The 16,666-nt window shown below is 42.5% G+C and overlaps 1 protein-coding gene across 1 annotated transcript in view; it reads left to right on the top strand.

The window, feature by feature from the left end:
- Positions 1-16,666, top strand: part of SLC9A9 (solute carrier family 9 member A9) — a 264,850-nt gene that overhangs the window by 17,641 nt on the left and 230,543 nt on the right. Inside the window, exons 3-4 of the mRNA XM_079977932.1 lie at positions 4,682-4,759; positions 6,003-6,079. Coding sequence (XP_079834058.1) covers positions 4,682-4,759; positions 6,003-6,079 — 155 coding nt within the window. The remainder of the gene's footprint in view (positions 1-4,681; positions 4,760-6,002; positions 6,080-16,666) is intronic.

Genomic DNA, 16,666 nt, shown 5'->3' with positions numbered 1-16,666 from the left:
CTTTGGTGTATAAACACCAACAATTGGGAAACACTGATCTGCAAGTGCTCCAACTGGAGAACAGCCTTTACCAAAGGTGCCATGAATTTTGAAGACGCTCGAACTCAGGACAAAAGGGAGAAACGTGCTAAGAGGAAGGCTCATTTGGCAAACCCTCACCATGATCAACTCCCACCCGGAAACATGTTCCCACAGTGGAAGGACATGTGGATCCAGAATTGGCCTCCACAGTCACTCAGGGACTCACTGTTAAGACTGTGTTCATGGAAGACAATCTTACTCGGCTACGAGTGATCGCCGAAGAAGAACCGTTATACTATGAAATTTGCTTCCATAATATTTGGTGATGGCCCCAACTTAGGTTTAAAAGCTGTTTATGGTCCATGAAAGACAAGGTTATCAATAGCTACTAATCAATGTCTTTAAATTACCTCCAGTATCAGAGGCATATCAGTTGCTGGAGAATGTAAGCCAAAGACTGGTATTTCCTTCATGTCCTGGTTTGTGGCTTCTCAGACATGTCAATTGAGCCACTGTGGAATCTGGATACTGGAAAGAGAGATGGCTTTGGTTTGATCCAACAGGCTTTTTTTAATGTTCTAACTTCCCTTTATCATCCTTAACAAGTTAGTGGCAGGAGAGACAAATTGCAAAAATCAGACTATCATATAATTGCTGTAGTTGGTTTGTGCAGTTCAAAATTTCCCACATTTGTCTTTTCTGAAATTAGTCTTCACTATGCAGTGTTTATGGATCTGAATATGCAATGTGACTGAATCATTTTGAATAACAACTATGCAATTAATCCACCTCCCTAAGATGTAGAGGAGAAAGGTGCAGAAAACCTATTAGTTAATGTGACTGTCAGTATAGAAGACTAAGGGATAAAAGTTCTTGTTCCAACTTTCTCCCCATAAAGTTGTCAGCGCAGCGAAATTTAGCACTTGCTGTTATTGGCTAGCCAGTTTGCATTAGTTTAATAATTCAGAGTAAGCAGAATGGTAAAAATAAAATAAAATGCTGAGCTCTCATTTCCTGTTTATCAAGTTGGACTATCAGTTGGACAAAGAGAGAGGGAGGGAGAGAGGAAGTCATTTTGCAGTCAGGCTGTATTGTTACAGAGCTAAATAATTCATCCAGGATCGTAACCCCATAAAGGAAAGGCACTTTATCGGCACAAAGGAGCTGCAGACCATTTTGCTAATGACATGCTCTCACTTTTAAAGATATTAATCCAGTATATTGTGCTGAAGATACAGGGAAATTCAATTCTTACAAAAATAGCATTTGCTATCCAGCAGGTTACCGTTTTAAGCAGGTTTCTACTTTATAGTGCCTACTAAAGCTATGCATAAGAATGAACACTGCTGGCAAAATATTGGAGTGTTCTGTGAGTTCTGTCTCTGCTCATTCTGACATGGCATTTACAATTTGTCTCACAGTGTGCATCAATTAGAGCCAAACACACAGTAACTTAGCCCCAAAACTCTAGATTTTTGTGACACCCAAATGGAGGCATGATGACACTTTGTGGGTGTCTGTGATGGGTGTTGTTGTTTCGTCGTTTAGTCGTGTCCGACTCTTCGTGACCCCATGGACCAGAGCACGCCAGGCACTTCTGTCTTCCACTGCCTCCCGCAGTTTGGTCAGACTCATGTTTGTAGCTTCAAAGACACTATCCAACCATCTCATCCTCTGTTGTCCCCTTCTCCTTGTGCCCTCCATCTTTCCCAACATCAGGGTCTTTTCCAAGGAGTCTTCTCTTCTCATGAGGTGGCCAAAGTATTGGAGCCTCAGCTTCACAATCTGTCCTTCCAGTGAGCATTTGGGGCTGATTTCCTTAAGAATAGATAGGTTTGATCTTCTTGCAGTCCATGGGACTCTCAAGAGTCTCCTCCAGTGATAGGTAATTTGGCCTAATAAAGTCTATGGGAACCACTGCAGGAACAGAGGGGTGAACTTTTCTAAAGCCCCAGAGTAACATTGCCTAGTTTCTTTCCATTTACAGTGGTACCTCGGGTTAAGTACTTAATTTGTTCTGGAGGTCCGTTCTTAACCTGAAACTGTTCTTAACCTGAAGCACCACTTTAGCTAATGGGGCCTCCCACTGCCGCCGCAGCGCTTGAAGCACGATTTCTGTCCTCATCCTGAAGCAAAGTTCTTAACCTGAGACACTATTTCTGGGTTAGTGGAGTCTGTAACCTGAAGCATATGTAACCCGAGGTACCACTGCTTAGGAAATTGTGTATATGTGAAACAAAGATTAGGTAACAAGAACTATCTGGGTAATACTGATAACCATGCAGTAGCTTGGTTATCTGCTGTCAAGTGGCTGTCTAATTATGATAACTGGGTTTCCCCACCACAAGAATTCACCTGGTTGTGTTCCTATTATCTTGTGCCAGGATCTCAACATACCATCTCCCATCCACCTACTCTCTGTGGAACACTGTCAACCAAGCGCTGTATCCAACATGAACTTTCCCCCATACACCACCTAAAAATGTGTTACAGGAGTTCTCCAGCTCTCTGAAACAGATTTGGGGGAGGATGTGGAGCACATGTGGAGGAAGAGAACTATTTCCATCCTGCTTTTCTGTTTAAAAAACTCGCATGTAGTGGCTTACAGAAGTTAAAACACATGCTCAGCCCTGCTGTCATGACGCTGGAAGAGGGAATGCACAGCTACATGATTATAGAGATGACGTCGTGGGGTGGAGGACAGTGTCTGAGAAGGCTTTCTAGATGTCAAGGCATGATAACAAACTGCAAGAGTTATTGCTTCATTGTTACCCGCCAGAAGACTAATAAGCTGAAGTTCCTCAGGGGCAGTGAGACTGTCACCAGGATATTTGTTCCATTGCCATGGTGCTACTTCCTGTGCTCTCGGTCCTGTTGGGAATATTTTATTTATTCATTTAAAGCATTTGTACACAACTCATCAGCCAAAAGGACTCCCGCAGAGGCTTACATAAGCATAATAACAAACAAGACAATCCCTGAATTCAGGTTTAAGAAACAGAACAGAATCAATAATAAACCACTGAATTACACAATTTCAGGTTCATATCCAGCCTTACTCTTTATTTTCAGGTGGCTATATTGAACCTGATCTGTTCATAGAAATTCCCTAGCTGATTAGTAAAATTATAAATATACATCCCTCTAAGGAAATTAATTATTACATGCACACACGCACAAATGCACACATTCTTTATACGGCTTTAAAATGTTAAATTTTTAAAATAAAATAGCATATTATAGTATATCTCTCACAGTGTAGCATATTTTCTACAAAAGCATATGTAAAAGAACATATCAAGATGGATGAGGGTTTTTGGGGGGGTTCTACTTGTAATGCATTCTCTCTCTTTTTACTTTTTTAATTAAAAGAAATAAATATTCATTTTTAAGATAATTTACCTGGTTCATTCTTCAAATAAAATGGCTTGAAAATAATAGCCCACCACTCATGCTCAAGGAAGACTACTTTGTGCTGTTGAATAAGCTTTCAAATTTGCAGATCTCTAGCCAGAATGAACTGGAGAGGGTTTCAAATCTATGCAGAATTATGTTGTTGTTAGTTTGTTCCTTTTTTCTGCTGCTATTCTGAGAGGCCCACAGCAAGCCCACTATTGACCAACAGCATTCTGAGGTGCTCACACAGGTAACACTTGGCAGCAAGCTGTTGGCCATTGCATGCCAAACTGAACCTCTCGCACAATTACATTTAAAGGTTGCATGCAAACCGATTCTGTAACGCTAAAGTCCACTGCACATGAGTGGGGCAGCAGGATTTGCCACCGAATAGAATCTGAAGAGAGATGTTTGTATCAGGATAGATCTCTAGATCAGGTTTGAGAAGAAGGCAGGTTTGCTCTCCCTATCACTACTGAGGTCCAGTGCCAAAGGCCTTCTGGCGGTTCCCTCGCTGTGAGAAGCCAAGTTGCAGGGAACCAGGCAGAGGGCCTTCTCAGTAGTGGCACCCGTCCTGTGGAATGCCCTCCCACCAGATGTCAAAGAGGAAAACAACTACCAGACTTTTAGAAGACATCTGAACGCAGCCCTGTTTAGGGAAGCTTTTAATGTTTAATAGACTATTGTATTTTAATATTTTGTTGGAAGCCGCCCAGAGTGGCTGGGGAAACCCAGCCAGATGGGCAGGGTATAAATAAAAAATTAATATTATTATTGTTTATTATTATTACCGCTACCACTTTACATTCATCTGGTAGTTGATTCAAAGCATGATTGGTCATAGCATTCCCACTGCTGCTATTTTATCCTTCTGGGTTTTACCCAGTTATTTCTTCATTATAGCCCTTGGGTTATATTCAGCTCATCATTGAAATCAATATGTTATTTATGACTAACTCAAGTCCCTTGGCATCAGTGGATCAACTCTTGAGTATGTTTTAGTTGGAGGCCAATATTTATTATTTGAATGTTTGTCCCGATTTTTGATGAGTGTAATTTGACCGCATAAAACAAAGGTTCATTCACCTGCTTATCTCCCAATGGGATGTCTTTTATAATCGGCCAATAGTGCCCTTCTGTATCTTCTCCACACAACTTTATGCAACAACAAATGAGTTGGTCTTTAAAGTGGTGTGATATTCTTTGCTTTTCTTAAAAGACATAATCCGTAAGAGATGTTTTGTCCTTTTGTCCTTTCTGGCAGATGACCTTTGATCCTTCAATCTTCTTCAATGTTTTATTACCTCCCATTATATTCCACGCAGGCTACAGTTTAAAGAAAGTAAGTGGTATTTATTTATTTGAACTTCAGTAGGACGTCTGATGCTGTTGTTGATCTAAATGACCAACCCATAAGATTTGTGAAAATTAGGAAGTGCTTCAGATTGACACTACACCACAGAGAAATCAAAGAAAGGAGGGAGGAAAATGTCCCCAATTTCAAGCCTTCATTTAGATTGCTATGTTTTGATTCCTATAATTTGATCCAATTAAATTTAATAATGTATAATCCATGTATTTTGACTGCCTGTTCAGAATATTATTATTATTATTATTATTATTATTATTATTATTATTCCTTGTGTAAAATAAAGTAGGTATCTTGAGTTTGGGATGTCAACTTTTTGTGTGAACCTTCTTTTAGTCCCTTAAAGCTCCATTTCCAGACCTGTGATGTAGGAAAGCAGCTGAGCTCCACCCTTGAACCATCAAATATTCATTAGGCCCTGACTCTGCCTTCTGACCCAATTCTGGCTAAGCCAACTGACTAGATATTTTTAAAACCACAACATGGCAACTTTTCAGGGCATTGTCTTTCCCAATAAAACCACTCAGGCTTTGTATTCCAGCATGCCTAGATGGTAGGTTTTAGGACATAATCAAGGCTCTTTTACTAGATTACAGACAGGCTTAAATTGCAAATAACACATTGCAGTGGAACCTCAGAAGCCGAACACTTGAAAACTTGAATGTTTCGGCTCCCGAACGATCGAAAACCAGGAGTGATTGTTCCGGTCTTCAAATGATTTCTGGAAGCCGAATGTCCGGCGTGGCTTCCGCAGCTTCTGATTGGCTGCAGGATACTCCTGTAGCCAATCGAAAGTTGTGCCTTGGAAGTCAAACGTTTTGGAAGTTGAACATACTTCTGGAATGGATTCCATTTGACTTCCAAGTTACGGCTGTACTGTACAAAAAAGGAGTGAAATTTAAGATATTTACTGGAACATGATAAATTGTAATGCAACTCAAATGCCAACACACTTTTAAAATGTTGTGGAACTAGTTCACTGGCCAGGACTTAGCGTAATTGTAGAAGAAAAGGATTCTGATCACACTTGCCTGAGGCTTTACAAATGAAAGAATTCATGCTGTTAACATGTACAAATGATTTAGAGCTAAAATATAAAAGGAAGCTTGAGAATAGAATTTTTGGTGTTAGATTTCTGGATCTGTTGGACAAGCAGTATATATTTCTTAGTTAAACAACAGGAATTTTACTTTTTAATCCTTTTTTTCACACACAGAGACATTTTTTCCGCAACTTAGGATCCATCCTAGCATATGCCTTTGTGGGGACTGCCATCTCTTGCATTGTTATAGGGTAAGTGAGGTATATTTCACCTTTAAAAACTAAGTCTTGGAATTGATGTTTGCTTTCTGACAAGACATGTGTGTTGCTGATGTCAAATTCCTATGCAAACATGTGCTGAAAACTGAGGAATTCTGTACTGCGGTATCAATTCTTGGTCCTAAGTGCAAAACTAATTGTAGTGGAAAACTACATGAGTATCTACAGTTTTCATTTCAAAGTTCAGTGTTCCGCTGCTAGACAAAGAAGGCTGCCATGTGGCCTACCGCCGGGGCACACACTGCCCTCTCGGGCCCAGCAAAAGTCCTGCAGTGAGCGGTGGCAGCAGAGGGGCCTTGTGCCCCAGGGCCGCCGCCATACTTAAAAGGCTGCCATGCGGCCTACAACTGGGGTGCCCGCTGCCCTCTCTGGCCTGGCAAGGCGCCCCATAGCAAGCGGTGGCAGCGGAGGGGTCTTACACCCCCCTAGCAACGACGACGCTGAAAAACAATAAAAAGGCTGACAAGCAGCCTGTAACCCCGCAAACACAAGAGACTTACCTCAACCTGGCTGCTCACTGGAATACGTCCTGAACATGGAAGAGAAGAAAACAAAGTGAGGTTTGGCTGAAGGGGTTGGCCTCTTTGCCCTGGCCCTGCCCCCTGCTGGCTTTCCATTTCCTCCCAGGCCAGGGGCTGGACGATAGCCAGCCTAACCCAGGTGGGAGGCACCGGACCAGGCAAGCCCGCTCGGTGTCGCAAACCCCACCCACCTGTTGGGAAGGGAGGGCGGAAATTGTAGTGGAAAACTACATGAATATAGTTTTCATTTCAAAGTTCAGTGTTCCCTTTGATCAGTTCTTTAGTTTCCCTTTTAAGCATGCACATTTCACTCACAAGCACACTGCTTCATGAGTGGTTAGAACTCTGCATAAATTGTGGCTCCCTCAAATATATACATTCTGAGAACATAAGAAAAGCCTAGATTTTACTTTCTAGTCCAAAATTCCATATCCAAAGGTTAAGTGCTGAAACATTAAGGCCTGATTCACACATAGCATGGAATGGACCTCCTAACAAGTTGGTATCTGCTGTAAACCAGAGAGAGGAGAGAGTGGAGTGATCAGTTGGATATACAAGGGCTGAGGTGATCTTTTGGGTATCTTGGTACGAAGCTATGTGAAGCTTTATACACCCAAACCAGCACCTTGAACTTAGCCTGGTAGCTAACTGGTAGCTAGTGTCAGTTGTGAATCCCAAGGTTTGTATTTCTGAAGAGGTGAAGGTTTCAACAACATCACTAATCATAGTCAAAACAAAATAAAAAAATTCCTTCCAGTAGCACCTTAAAGGTATCTGAAGAAGTGTGCATGCACACGAAAGCTCATACCAAGAACTAACTTAGTTGGTCTTTAAGGTGCTACTGGAAGGAATTTTTTTATTTTGTTTTGACTATGGCAGACCAACACGGCTACCTATCTGTAACTATCACTAATCATAGTTTATCATCAGCTTGATAATTTACCACTTGAACCTCCAAGAAGGCCTTCCTCAACCCTGGTGTTGTTGTTGTTTAGTCGTTTAGTCGTGTCCGACTCTTCGTGACCCCATGGACCAGAGCACGCCAGGTACTTCTGCCCTCCACTGCCTCCCACAGTTTGGTCAGACTCATGCTGGTAGCTTCGAGAACACCATCCAGCCATCTCGTCCTCTGTCGTCCCCTTCTCCTTGTGCCCTCCATCTTTCCCAACATCAGGGTCTTTTCCAGGGAGTCTTCTCTTCTCATGAGGTGGCCAACGTATTGGAGCCTCAGCTTCATGATCTGTCCTTCCAGTGAGCACTCAGGGCTGATTTCCTTAAGAATGGATAGGTTTGATCTTCTTGCAGTCCATGGGACTCTCAAGAGTCTCCTCCAGACCATAATTCAAAAGCATCAATTCTTCAACGATCAGCCTTCTTTATGGTCCAGCTCTCACTCCATACATCACTACTGGGAAAACCATAGCTTTTACTATACGGACCTTTGTTGGCAAGGTGATGTCTCTCCTCAACTCTGGTAGTGGACAATGAATCAAGGTTCAAAAACAAGCTTCAGAATTTGTCCTCCAGTACATTTTGAAACCCTGCCCCCACATGATTTGACAGTATTTCAAATATGATGAGACTGGAGCAACATCCTGTAAAACTTCATATTAGAGTTATCAACTCAGTACTATCTCCTTGGAACTGTTTGTGGTCATTGTCCTTTTTTTTTCATATTGCACTTTGAGGAAGGCCACAGTAGGTTATGAGAGCTCTTGAACCATAAAACTCTTTAATGGGGCACTGAAGCCTCTCCCTATGGCGCAGGATTTATGGCAGCACTTTAGATTTTATAAGAGTTCCCAAATTTACAAGGAATCAGAGTTCTAAACTTCCAAAGAGCACTTTGAAATTACACAACCAATTAAATTTTAAGCTTCAGTCATCTCTCCCTATTATATCATTCCTTAAGCAAAGGTGTATTTGCAGAATCAAAATATATGTACCTTTTTCACATCATTGTATGGCATGGCTGAACTTCACATCTAAGGTTGCAATTCTGTCCACATTTACTGGGAAATAAGGGTCAAACTGCACATTATTATTGCACTAAATGCATTGTCGGGAAGCCAGGGGTTTTTCTTCCTTTAATTAGAGGCATGGGTGATTTGAAATGGGCATTATCATCACCACAATTAGGCTTAGAGGGGAAAGTTCCTATGGGTATCACTGGGAGCTTACCCCCCACGAAGGTATATTATGAAGTGAGAGTTACAGGTAGGTAGCCGTGTTGGTCTGCCATAGTCAAAACAAAATAAAAGAAAAAAAATTCCTTCCAGTAGCACCTTAAAGACCAACTAAGTTAGTTCTAGGTATGAGCTTTCGTGTGCATGCACACTTCTTCAGATACACCTAGAACTAACTTAGTTGGTCTTTAAGGTGCTACTGGAAGGAATTTTTTTTCTTTTATTTTGTTATGAAGTGAGAGGTTATCTTCATAGGGATCACAGCTAGGTAGGGAAAGCTTAAACCTCACCTCCCAGACTGCTGTGGTCCCAGTTAGGGATGGAAAAGTAACATATATGAACTGAAACACAGCCTTTGAAATTTGCACTTCTCTGAATTTTGCAATGCAGTTCTTCAGCCAAGTAACATGTAGGAAAATGCACAGAGCAGGGTAAAGTCTGCATAAATATACATATATTAGTGAAGCTAATACACAAAGCTTTATTGTATTAGGGAAAGTAGCTTTGCAAAAAGGTGTATATTGGGGGGGGGGGAATGCATTTAAACGCTGGTGGTTTTTTATGGGAATTAGAAATAATTACAATTTGATGTGGGGAGCTGAATTTAAGATTTAAAAAACTAGAAACTGAAATGGACAGTCATTCACCCCAGTCCCAATGCAAGCTGAGAGTTCCCATTAAAGAAACAAAAACCTATTCCTCACTGCATAATTAAAGCAATGCCTTTTTGACTTTGGTTCAAAGTCCTGTTGAACCCAACGAGGCTTACTTCTGAATAGATGTGTAGTGGATTGCTTTCAAATGTCACATTGCCATTGATAAAGCAGTGTCCAATCATGTTGCATTTTAAAGTTTGAAGCTCATTGGAATGTCTTTCACAAAGGCAATTTAGGGGGGGAAACCTAGCTTAAAAGTTTTTCTGTTTGTATTATCATTCCAGTCCTAACAGGGTAGGAAGTGTCTCCAAATTGTTGCTGTTTTCAGGAGCGACTCAGCTGTATACCTGAAATTTAGGTTTAACGTCTAGGCTTTGCCTGTTGCCCCCGAGGTTGAGGTAGCATTAGTATCAAAGTCTTGAGTAGCACTACTGCTGTTTTTGCTACTCTTTCCTCCCCCATCCCAGCTCTCTTCTAATACACAGGAGGGAGCTGACAACATAGCAACCAACAATTAACAGTGTATGGGCAAGAGAAAAGTTTTTTAAGCTTTGTTAACAAAAACAATAACTAAATCTTTCCACTTTTGAACCATTTTATGTTCCTGTCTCTCTGCTTTTTCTGTTCTTTTGGAGGTGGCAGCCATTTTGTGACTGGTGCCCTCAACATTTTCTCAAGATTCCAAATGTTCCACCGGACCCCAAAAGCTTGTGGCCACTGCTTTATTCAAAATCAGTTTAAGTTCCAACAAGTGTTATGAGAGGCGGAAATAATTACCAGCTATCATAGCAAATTCTGACAATAGTGTGGCGATCACACAGGGTTCCTGGATGTTTGACAGTCTATTGATCCCTGTGCCACCACTGTGCTTGCTTCCCCGCTGCCACCGACCCATTACTCTCAGGTACACACTGAGTCCAGACAGTTGTTAAAATTAAACCAAATAAACAAGTTTATTTTATAAGCATTAACAAGTTTATGATTTCTCAGATAATTTTCTTGTCAGTTTCTTAACCTTAGTTTTTTTACCAGCCTATACCTTCCTAATACCTTCTGACTGATTATCTCAACTGTTTGACTCCTCTTAAAAGATTCTCTCACTCTCTCACATCAGACTAGCCCAACCCACAAATTTATCCTCTCTCTCTCTTCTAACTCCAGACTGACTTCTTAACAACTCTAACTCTAACTCTTCCCCTTGGGTTCCTATAGGTTAGTCATTTTACAATTAGTTAACCCTTTCCTTATGAACCCAGTATGATGTCACACACCTAGGAGGGCAAACGCCACAATAGGATCTTTGTCTATCCATCCATACCACCCACCTCAACTCAGTTCTCCCTTCTCCAAATTTCTGCCCAAGACTAACAAGGCATAGAAAGACATTATGAATATCGATGTGGATTTAGGTTTTTTAAATTTTTGGTTTTGCTTAATTTCCCCCATGCAGCAAATGCAGGGACGCGGTTGTGCACTCCAACTGAAATATGGTTTGAATTCATATATTCACATTCTCTAGTCTAGCAGTTTACTTCACATGGGTAAAAATGCCACAAAGCTGAAGCAGAGTGCTTTGTGAAGTGTTCTACTGTAACATCAAATTGACTAAAAATTAGGTGTCATTCAGTTTTGCAACATGTGCTGAATACTGAGGAATTTTGCCTTATTCTGAACACTTCTTGACTTTGGATGAATGTTCACTATAGAAATTTGAGCAACTGATTTTAAGGATCACACAATATTTTTTAAAAAATAAATAAATGAGAAGATATAACTCCAGAAACCAGTAATATTACTGGGTTTATATCTCGGTAAGGAAAGGATGGAGGGGGATTACTTCTTAGAAACAAAACTAAGATGACTCTTTATATGTCTAGTAGCCTTTACTCTCTAGCAACCAGGCTTCCCTCCACACCCCAGGTGCTGCTGTTCCATTTAGGAAAAAGCTTAATAGCAGCATGAGGCCCAACAATAATGGGAACTGCAAGTGAGAGAACCAGCCAAGGAAGGGTTATCCAGCAGAGAAAAGAGGGTGGTATTCAGGCATACGTTCAGTCCAACTGTTTTCATGCATGAATCATGAAGTGTGCATGCATATAAAGAGTGGCAATATGTCTGTTGAGGTCTGCTCATGACATGACAGTATTTCTATACAAAAGCCACAGTTCCATAATGGAACGGGTAACGCACGTAATGCATTATAACCAGGAAAATGAATGCAAGAAACCCCATGTCAGAATGCACCCTATGACTCCGTCTTCTGCATGACTGCTCCTCAGATATTTGAAGACCACAAGCATGTTCTCCTGTCTAAACATACCATTCCTCATCATACTTGGTTTCTGGTTTCTGTAGTGCAGGTTATATACATGGCACTAATTTTAGCACAAAAAACTGGGAAAACATTGACTCGAGTATAAGCCGGTTCACCACACCACAAACCTGGTGGTGGCAGCAGTGGCGGAGGAAGAACAAGCAGCCTGAAAAGGCTGATTTGGGGCTCCTCGAGCCTCCACTGCTGCCACTGACAGCGGTGAAGGCAGAGGAGAAGGAAGAAGCCCAAAAGGGCTCCTTTCGGGCCGCTTGTCCCTTTGCTGCCGCCTCTGCTGCTCACAAGAGCAGGCATAGGAGCCGCGATTGGGAGAGGCGCAGCACAGCAGCTCTCCCAACCGTGGCTCCTGTGCTTGCCCGTGTGAGAGGTGGGCAGTGGTGGCAGGACCAGCGGTGAGAAAGGGCTCCTTTCAGGCCGCTCATCCTGCCGCCACCACCTCACTTGAGTATAAGCCGAGGGGGGCTTTTTCAGCATAAAAAATGTGCTGAAAAAATATACTTGAGTATATACAGTAGCTGTTAGGTGTAGGGGCAGTGCTATAAGATTTAGCTTGGAGTGTGCTAAAGGAGAGCTCAGCTGTGCAGGCGTATTGCACCCTGTAACGTTCTGTTGCAAATTTCAGTTGTCATTCCAATTGGGCTTCTTTACATTAACAAAAGAGAGAGAGGCAAACACAGATATGGGTACTTGGGCCTCCATAGCAGCGCAAATATGCTGTGATGTTCTGCTATCAAAGAGACAAGGCACTGACATAGTTATGGCTCTGTCAGAGTCAATAAAGGAACATTGCTTCTTACCTAACTCTCAAAGTTTGCTGCCAGCTTAATGAGATTTTCTCGGAAGGAATTTTCCAGTGTGGATTCCCAGAAGGTTTGTTCATTCTTCAGCATACTTTTTATATTTATGCTTTTGGGGGAGTTGGGGGGGGGGAGAGCAGGGAGAAACAAGTTTATACCTCATTCCAGCAGGTTTCCTGCTTTCATTCTTCATTTGAGATTCAGCCCATGCTCAATGATTTCAGCACGCTTTCGTGCTTGCACTGCTTAGTATGCACAGCTAGACAGTCAGCATTTGACTTTCCAAAGTAGATCAGTTGTTTTATAACTGCTAGACAGCTGCACGCATGTAGCGTACATGGACTTGTGGGGTTGGTTAGTTGTCTTCCAATCTCATTTTGGCCCAAGCTCATAAAATTGCAAAATCCAAGGATATTGGGCTTCAGCAGTAAGCATTTCTCAGGGCCTGTATCCACAAGCATTTTGCATGCGGTACAGCTTAGGAAACAACCCTCTGTTGCTGTGTATGAAAGGATTGGCGGGGGGGGGGGGCTTGAACTGCTCACTGAGATTCTTTGTATGCTTCTTTTGTATGTTTGGGACTTCTTCTGCACTGTGATCTTCGCCAATAATGATGATGGTAATAATAATAATAATAATAATAATAATAATAATAATAATAATAATCCTGATCCAGCAAAAACTCAACTTGCATGCTGAATGCTGACTAAATACAATGGTACCTCGGGTTACATACGCTTCAGGTTACATATGCTTCAGGTTACAGACTCCGCTAACCCAGAAATAGTACCTCAGGTTAAGAACTTTGCTTCAGGATGAGAACAGAAATCGGGCTCCGGCGGTGTGGCGGCAGCAGTGGGAGGCCCCATTAGCTAAAGTGGTGCTTCAGGTTAAGAACAGTTTCAGGTTAAGTACAGATCTCTGGAACGAATTAAGTACTTAACCCGAGGTACCACTGTAAGGGCATATCAACACATACCTTTCTTTTGTGCTTTCCAGGCATGGTTTTGCATTTTAAAGTTCTGTGTTCAAAAGCTCCCTCTCTATCTTCTTTTCTCTGGAGCATTCCCCATGAAAAGCCACTTTTTTTCCAGCTTAAACAGAGCAAATGGCAATCTGCAAAAAAACCTGAACTGTAATTTGGTGCGCTGCAGGTTTATATTGCTTTGGGACAAGGCTTTCGGATTGTGCCATCGCAATATAGCAGGGTATATCTGCCTTAAAACTTTACCCATTGCATGAAGCCTTGGGCACAACAGCCCTTATTGCCAGGTCCTCCTATAAGTCTACCTCCTTCTGAGTCTAAGCATGTGCAGCTGAAGCTTTCACAGGTTGCTTCCCTGTTTACCCTTCCTTCGCCTTCCTCTGTCATATTTTAGATTATAAACTCCTCTGGGTAGGGACCTGCCTAGTGCCCTGCTCACTTATGACACTATGCATGATAATAATCCACAAAGTTAGATCTTAAGCTCAAGCAGTTTCTTCACCACACCTCTGCATTTCCTATGGGGTTCAGTGCAGAGCCAGAGCAGCCTTGACTCAATATTGTGTTGGTATGGGAATCCTTACTCCTTTCTGGATACATACGTTTCATATGCTAACTATCGTACATTTACAAAAAGAAAGAAAGAGAGAGAGAGAGAGAGAGAGAGAGAGAGAGAGAGAGACAGACCTTGGAATCAGCAGTGGAGCAAACCGATCGGGCGCCCGGGGCAGCGCGTGTGCCCTGCGCCCAGGGGTGGGGCGAGCTGGGACAGGACGCTCCGCGGGGCCTCCAAGGAATCTGCCTGCCTCCTCCCACTCAGCCGCCCTATAGCTGAGGGGGAGGCGATGAGCGAACCATTTGGGGCAGCGCGGAGCCTGCTGGTGCCCAGATCACTGCGTCACTTCCAGGAGAGACGTGTGGCTCGAGCGTGCTGCATGCCCCACTATTTTGTCACCCCCTCAGTGGTGACACCCAGGGTGGCATGCCTCCACCGCACCCCCTTCCTCCGGCCCTGCTTGGAATGCCACGAGAACATGTTGACTTACAACACAGCCCTATACATTTCTACTCAAAAGTAAGTCCTACCAACTTCCAGGGTGCTTACTCTCAAGTAAGTAGGTATAGAATTGGTGTTAAAGTAAACCACGGATGCCTCATATCCACTGCTTCTTCAAACACAGCAGGAATTATATTCCTTGCACAACTGCGTAATCCTGAAGAAGTTAAAACCTCAGAAGTTTAAACAAAAACATCAGGAAGATTTTATCCATTTCAGTTCATGTATGTATGTATTTCATTTTTTTTATTTGTTCATTACATTTATTTATTTACTTATTTATTCATTGCATTTATATCCATCTTTTCTCTCAATGGAGCTCATGGTGCCTTGCATGGTTCTCCCCTCCTCATTTAATAATCCCTACAACAAACCTGTAAGGTAGGTTAGGCTGAGAGCGACTGGCTCAGCGTCACCCATTGAGCTTCCTGGCTGAGTGGGGGATTCGAATCCTGGTCTCCCAGGTCCTGGCCTGACATCCTAATCTCTACACCACACCGGCTCTCGTTTAAATTTAAAATGTCAGTTGAAATGCTAAGATTTAAAATGTCAGAGGAGCATTCATGATGCAAAGCTCTCCTGAAATGAAAGTGTTTTAAGCAGAGCGGCACCTGTGCCTTTCTGACTTCTTTTGGGAGGGACTTCTACAGCACTGGGCCCACAGCACTGTAGGTGTGACTTCTCATTGGCATGAGTCGTTCTTCTGCGCCACAGAGGGATCGCTAATAGTGCTCCTGCAGATGATTTCAGTTATTGACTTGGGATTTAAAGTGTAAACAGGTCCTTCAGATAACCTGGGCCTAGGTTGTTAAGGGCTTTTCAGACTAGTACAAAAACCTGTTATGGCACTTGTCAACGCTAAACAGAAACCAAGACATGGAATCTGAAGAGCTAGAAAGCAATTATCAAAGCAGTGAGGGGGTGGCATTGTATAAAAGCATAGATGTTGATGGACTTTTATCTTTAAAGACGAGATTCGGATCTGAAACTTGGTGCTATCCCCATCTAGCAGTTTCTTTTGAGCCCTTCTGCAAAGGAAAACTATAATGTAAAGCCTTTTTACTAGGAAAAAGAGTGGTCATTTAATGTAGCGGTTTACAATAATCCTTTCCAGGCTTTCACCACCCATGCAGAGCCAAAATAATTATTTCAGTGCAGACATGTGCATCTGCTAATGTAATTTTGCTGGGTAGATTTTTGAAAGTGTTTCAACTTACATCTAGCTCGCTCTGTTGGGAGCAAAGTTGACGTGAGCAGCGGAAAACACAGTTGGTCTTCTTCCAAAGCCATGTGCAAAAGAGCAGGCTAAGATTCTTAAAGAGAAACCTATCATTTATATAAAGAATAGGTTTAGAGAGTAGGACTAGAGAGGTCCTTAGAAGCATGGAAAAGGGGAAAGAGATACCTTGGAATCCTGTCCAACAAAATCATTAGGCACCATCTGGTTTGACTTCTGTCTTTTTTGGCGAATAAACCAGCCCAGGGACTTGTACCAGGAGACAAGGGCTTAGAATGGACTGTGCTGACAGTGGTGGAGTTATGCAAGCATTTCAAGTGGCGATATTAGAGCCATGCTTACAGTCAGCCATCTGTCTCTTCATGCGTTACATTTTTTGCAGTGTGCACCCCTAAGCAGGGATGCCAACTTGGATAAAATATTGGGGAGGCCAGGTAAGCCCCACCCTGCACAATCAATCACATGACGCAGCGCACGCACACCATTTGAATGGCAATGCCCATCATCTTTGGGACCTCTCCTGGCCCTCTCAAATATTTCATTGGGGCGCCGAGGCCCCCACAGATCCTAGGAGTTGGCTCCTATGCACCGAAGGTATTTTTGTAGCCTAGATTGAAAAATGAAAAATGTGGTAAACTGGTTTTGAAAGCCCAGGCATCATGCAAATGCATGCGTTAGAGTGTATTTGGTGGGGGAACAGGCTTACCTCTGGATTATAACTCCCATCTGGCCCCACCAGCATGTGCCTAGTGGCCAGGGAGGGATGATGGTAATTACAGTTCAGCACCA

This window comes from Podarcis cretensis (genome assembly GCF_951804945.1).
Source record: "Podarcis cretensis genome assembly, chromosome: 5".
Lineage (NCBI taxonomy): Eukaryota > Metazoa > Chordata > Lepidosauria > Squamata > Lacertidae > Podarcis > Podarcis cretensis.
This window is presented reverse-complemented; position numbering and strand designations above follow the sequence as displayed.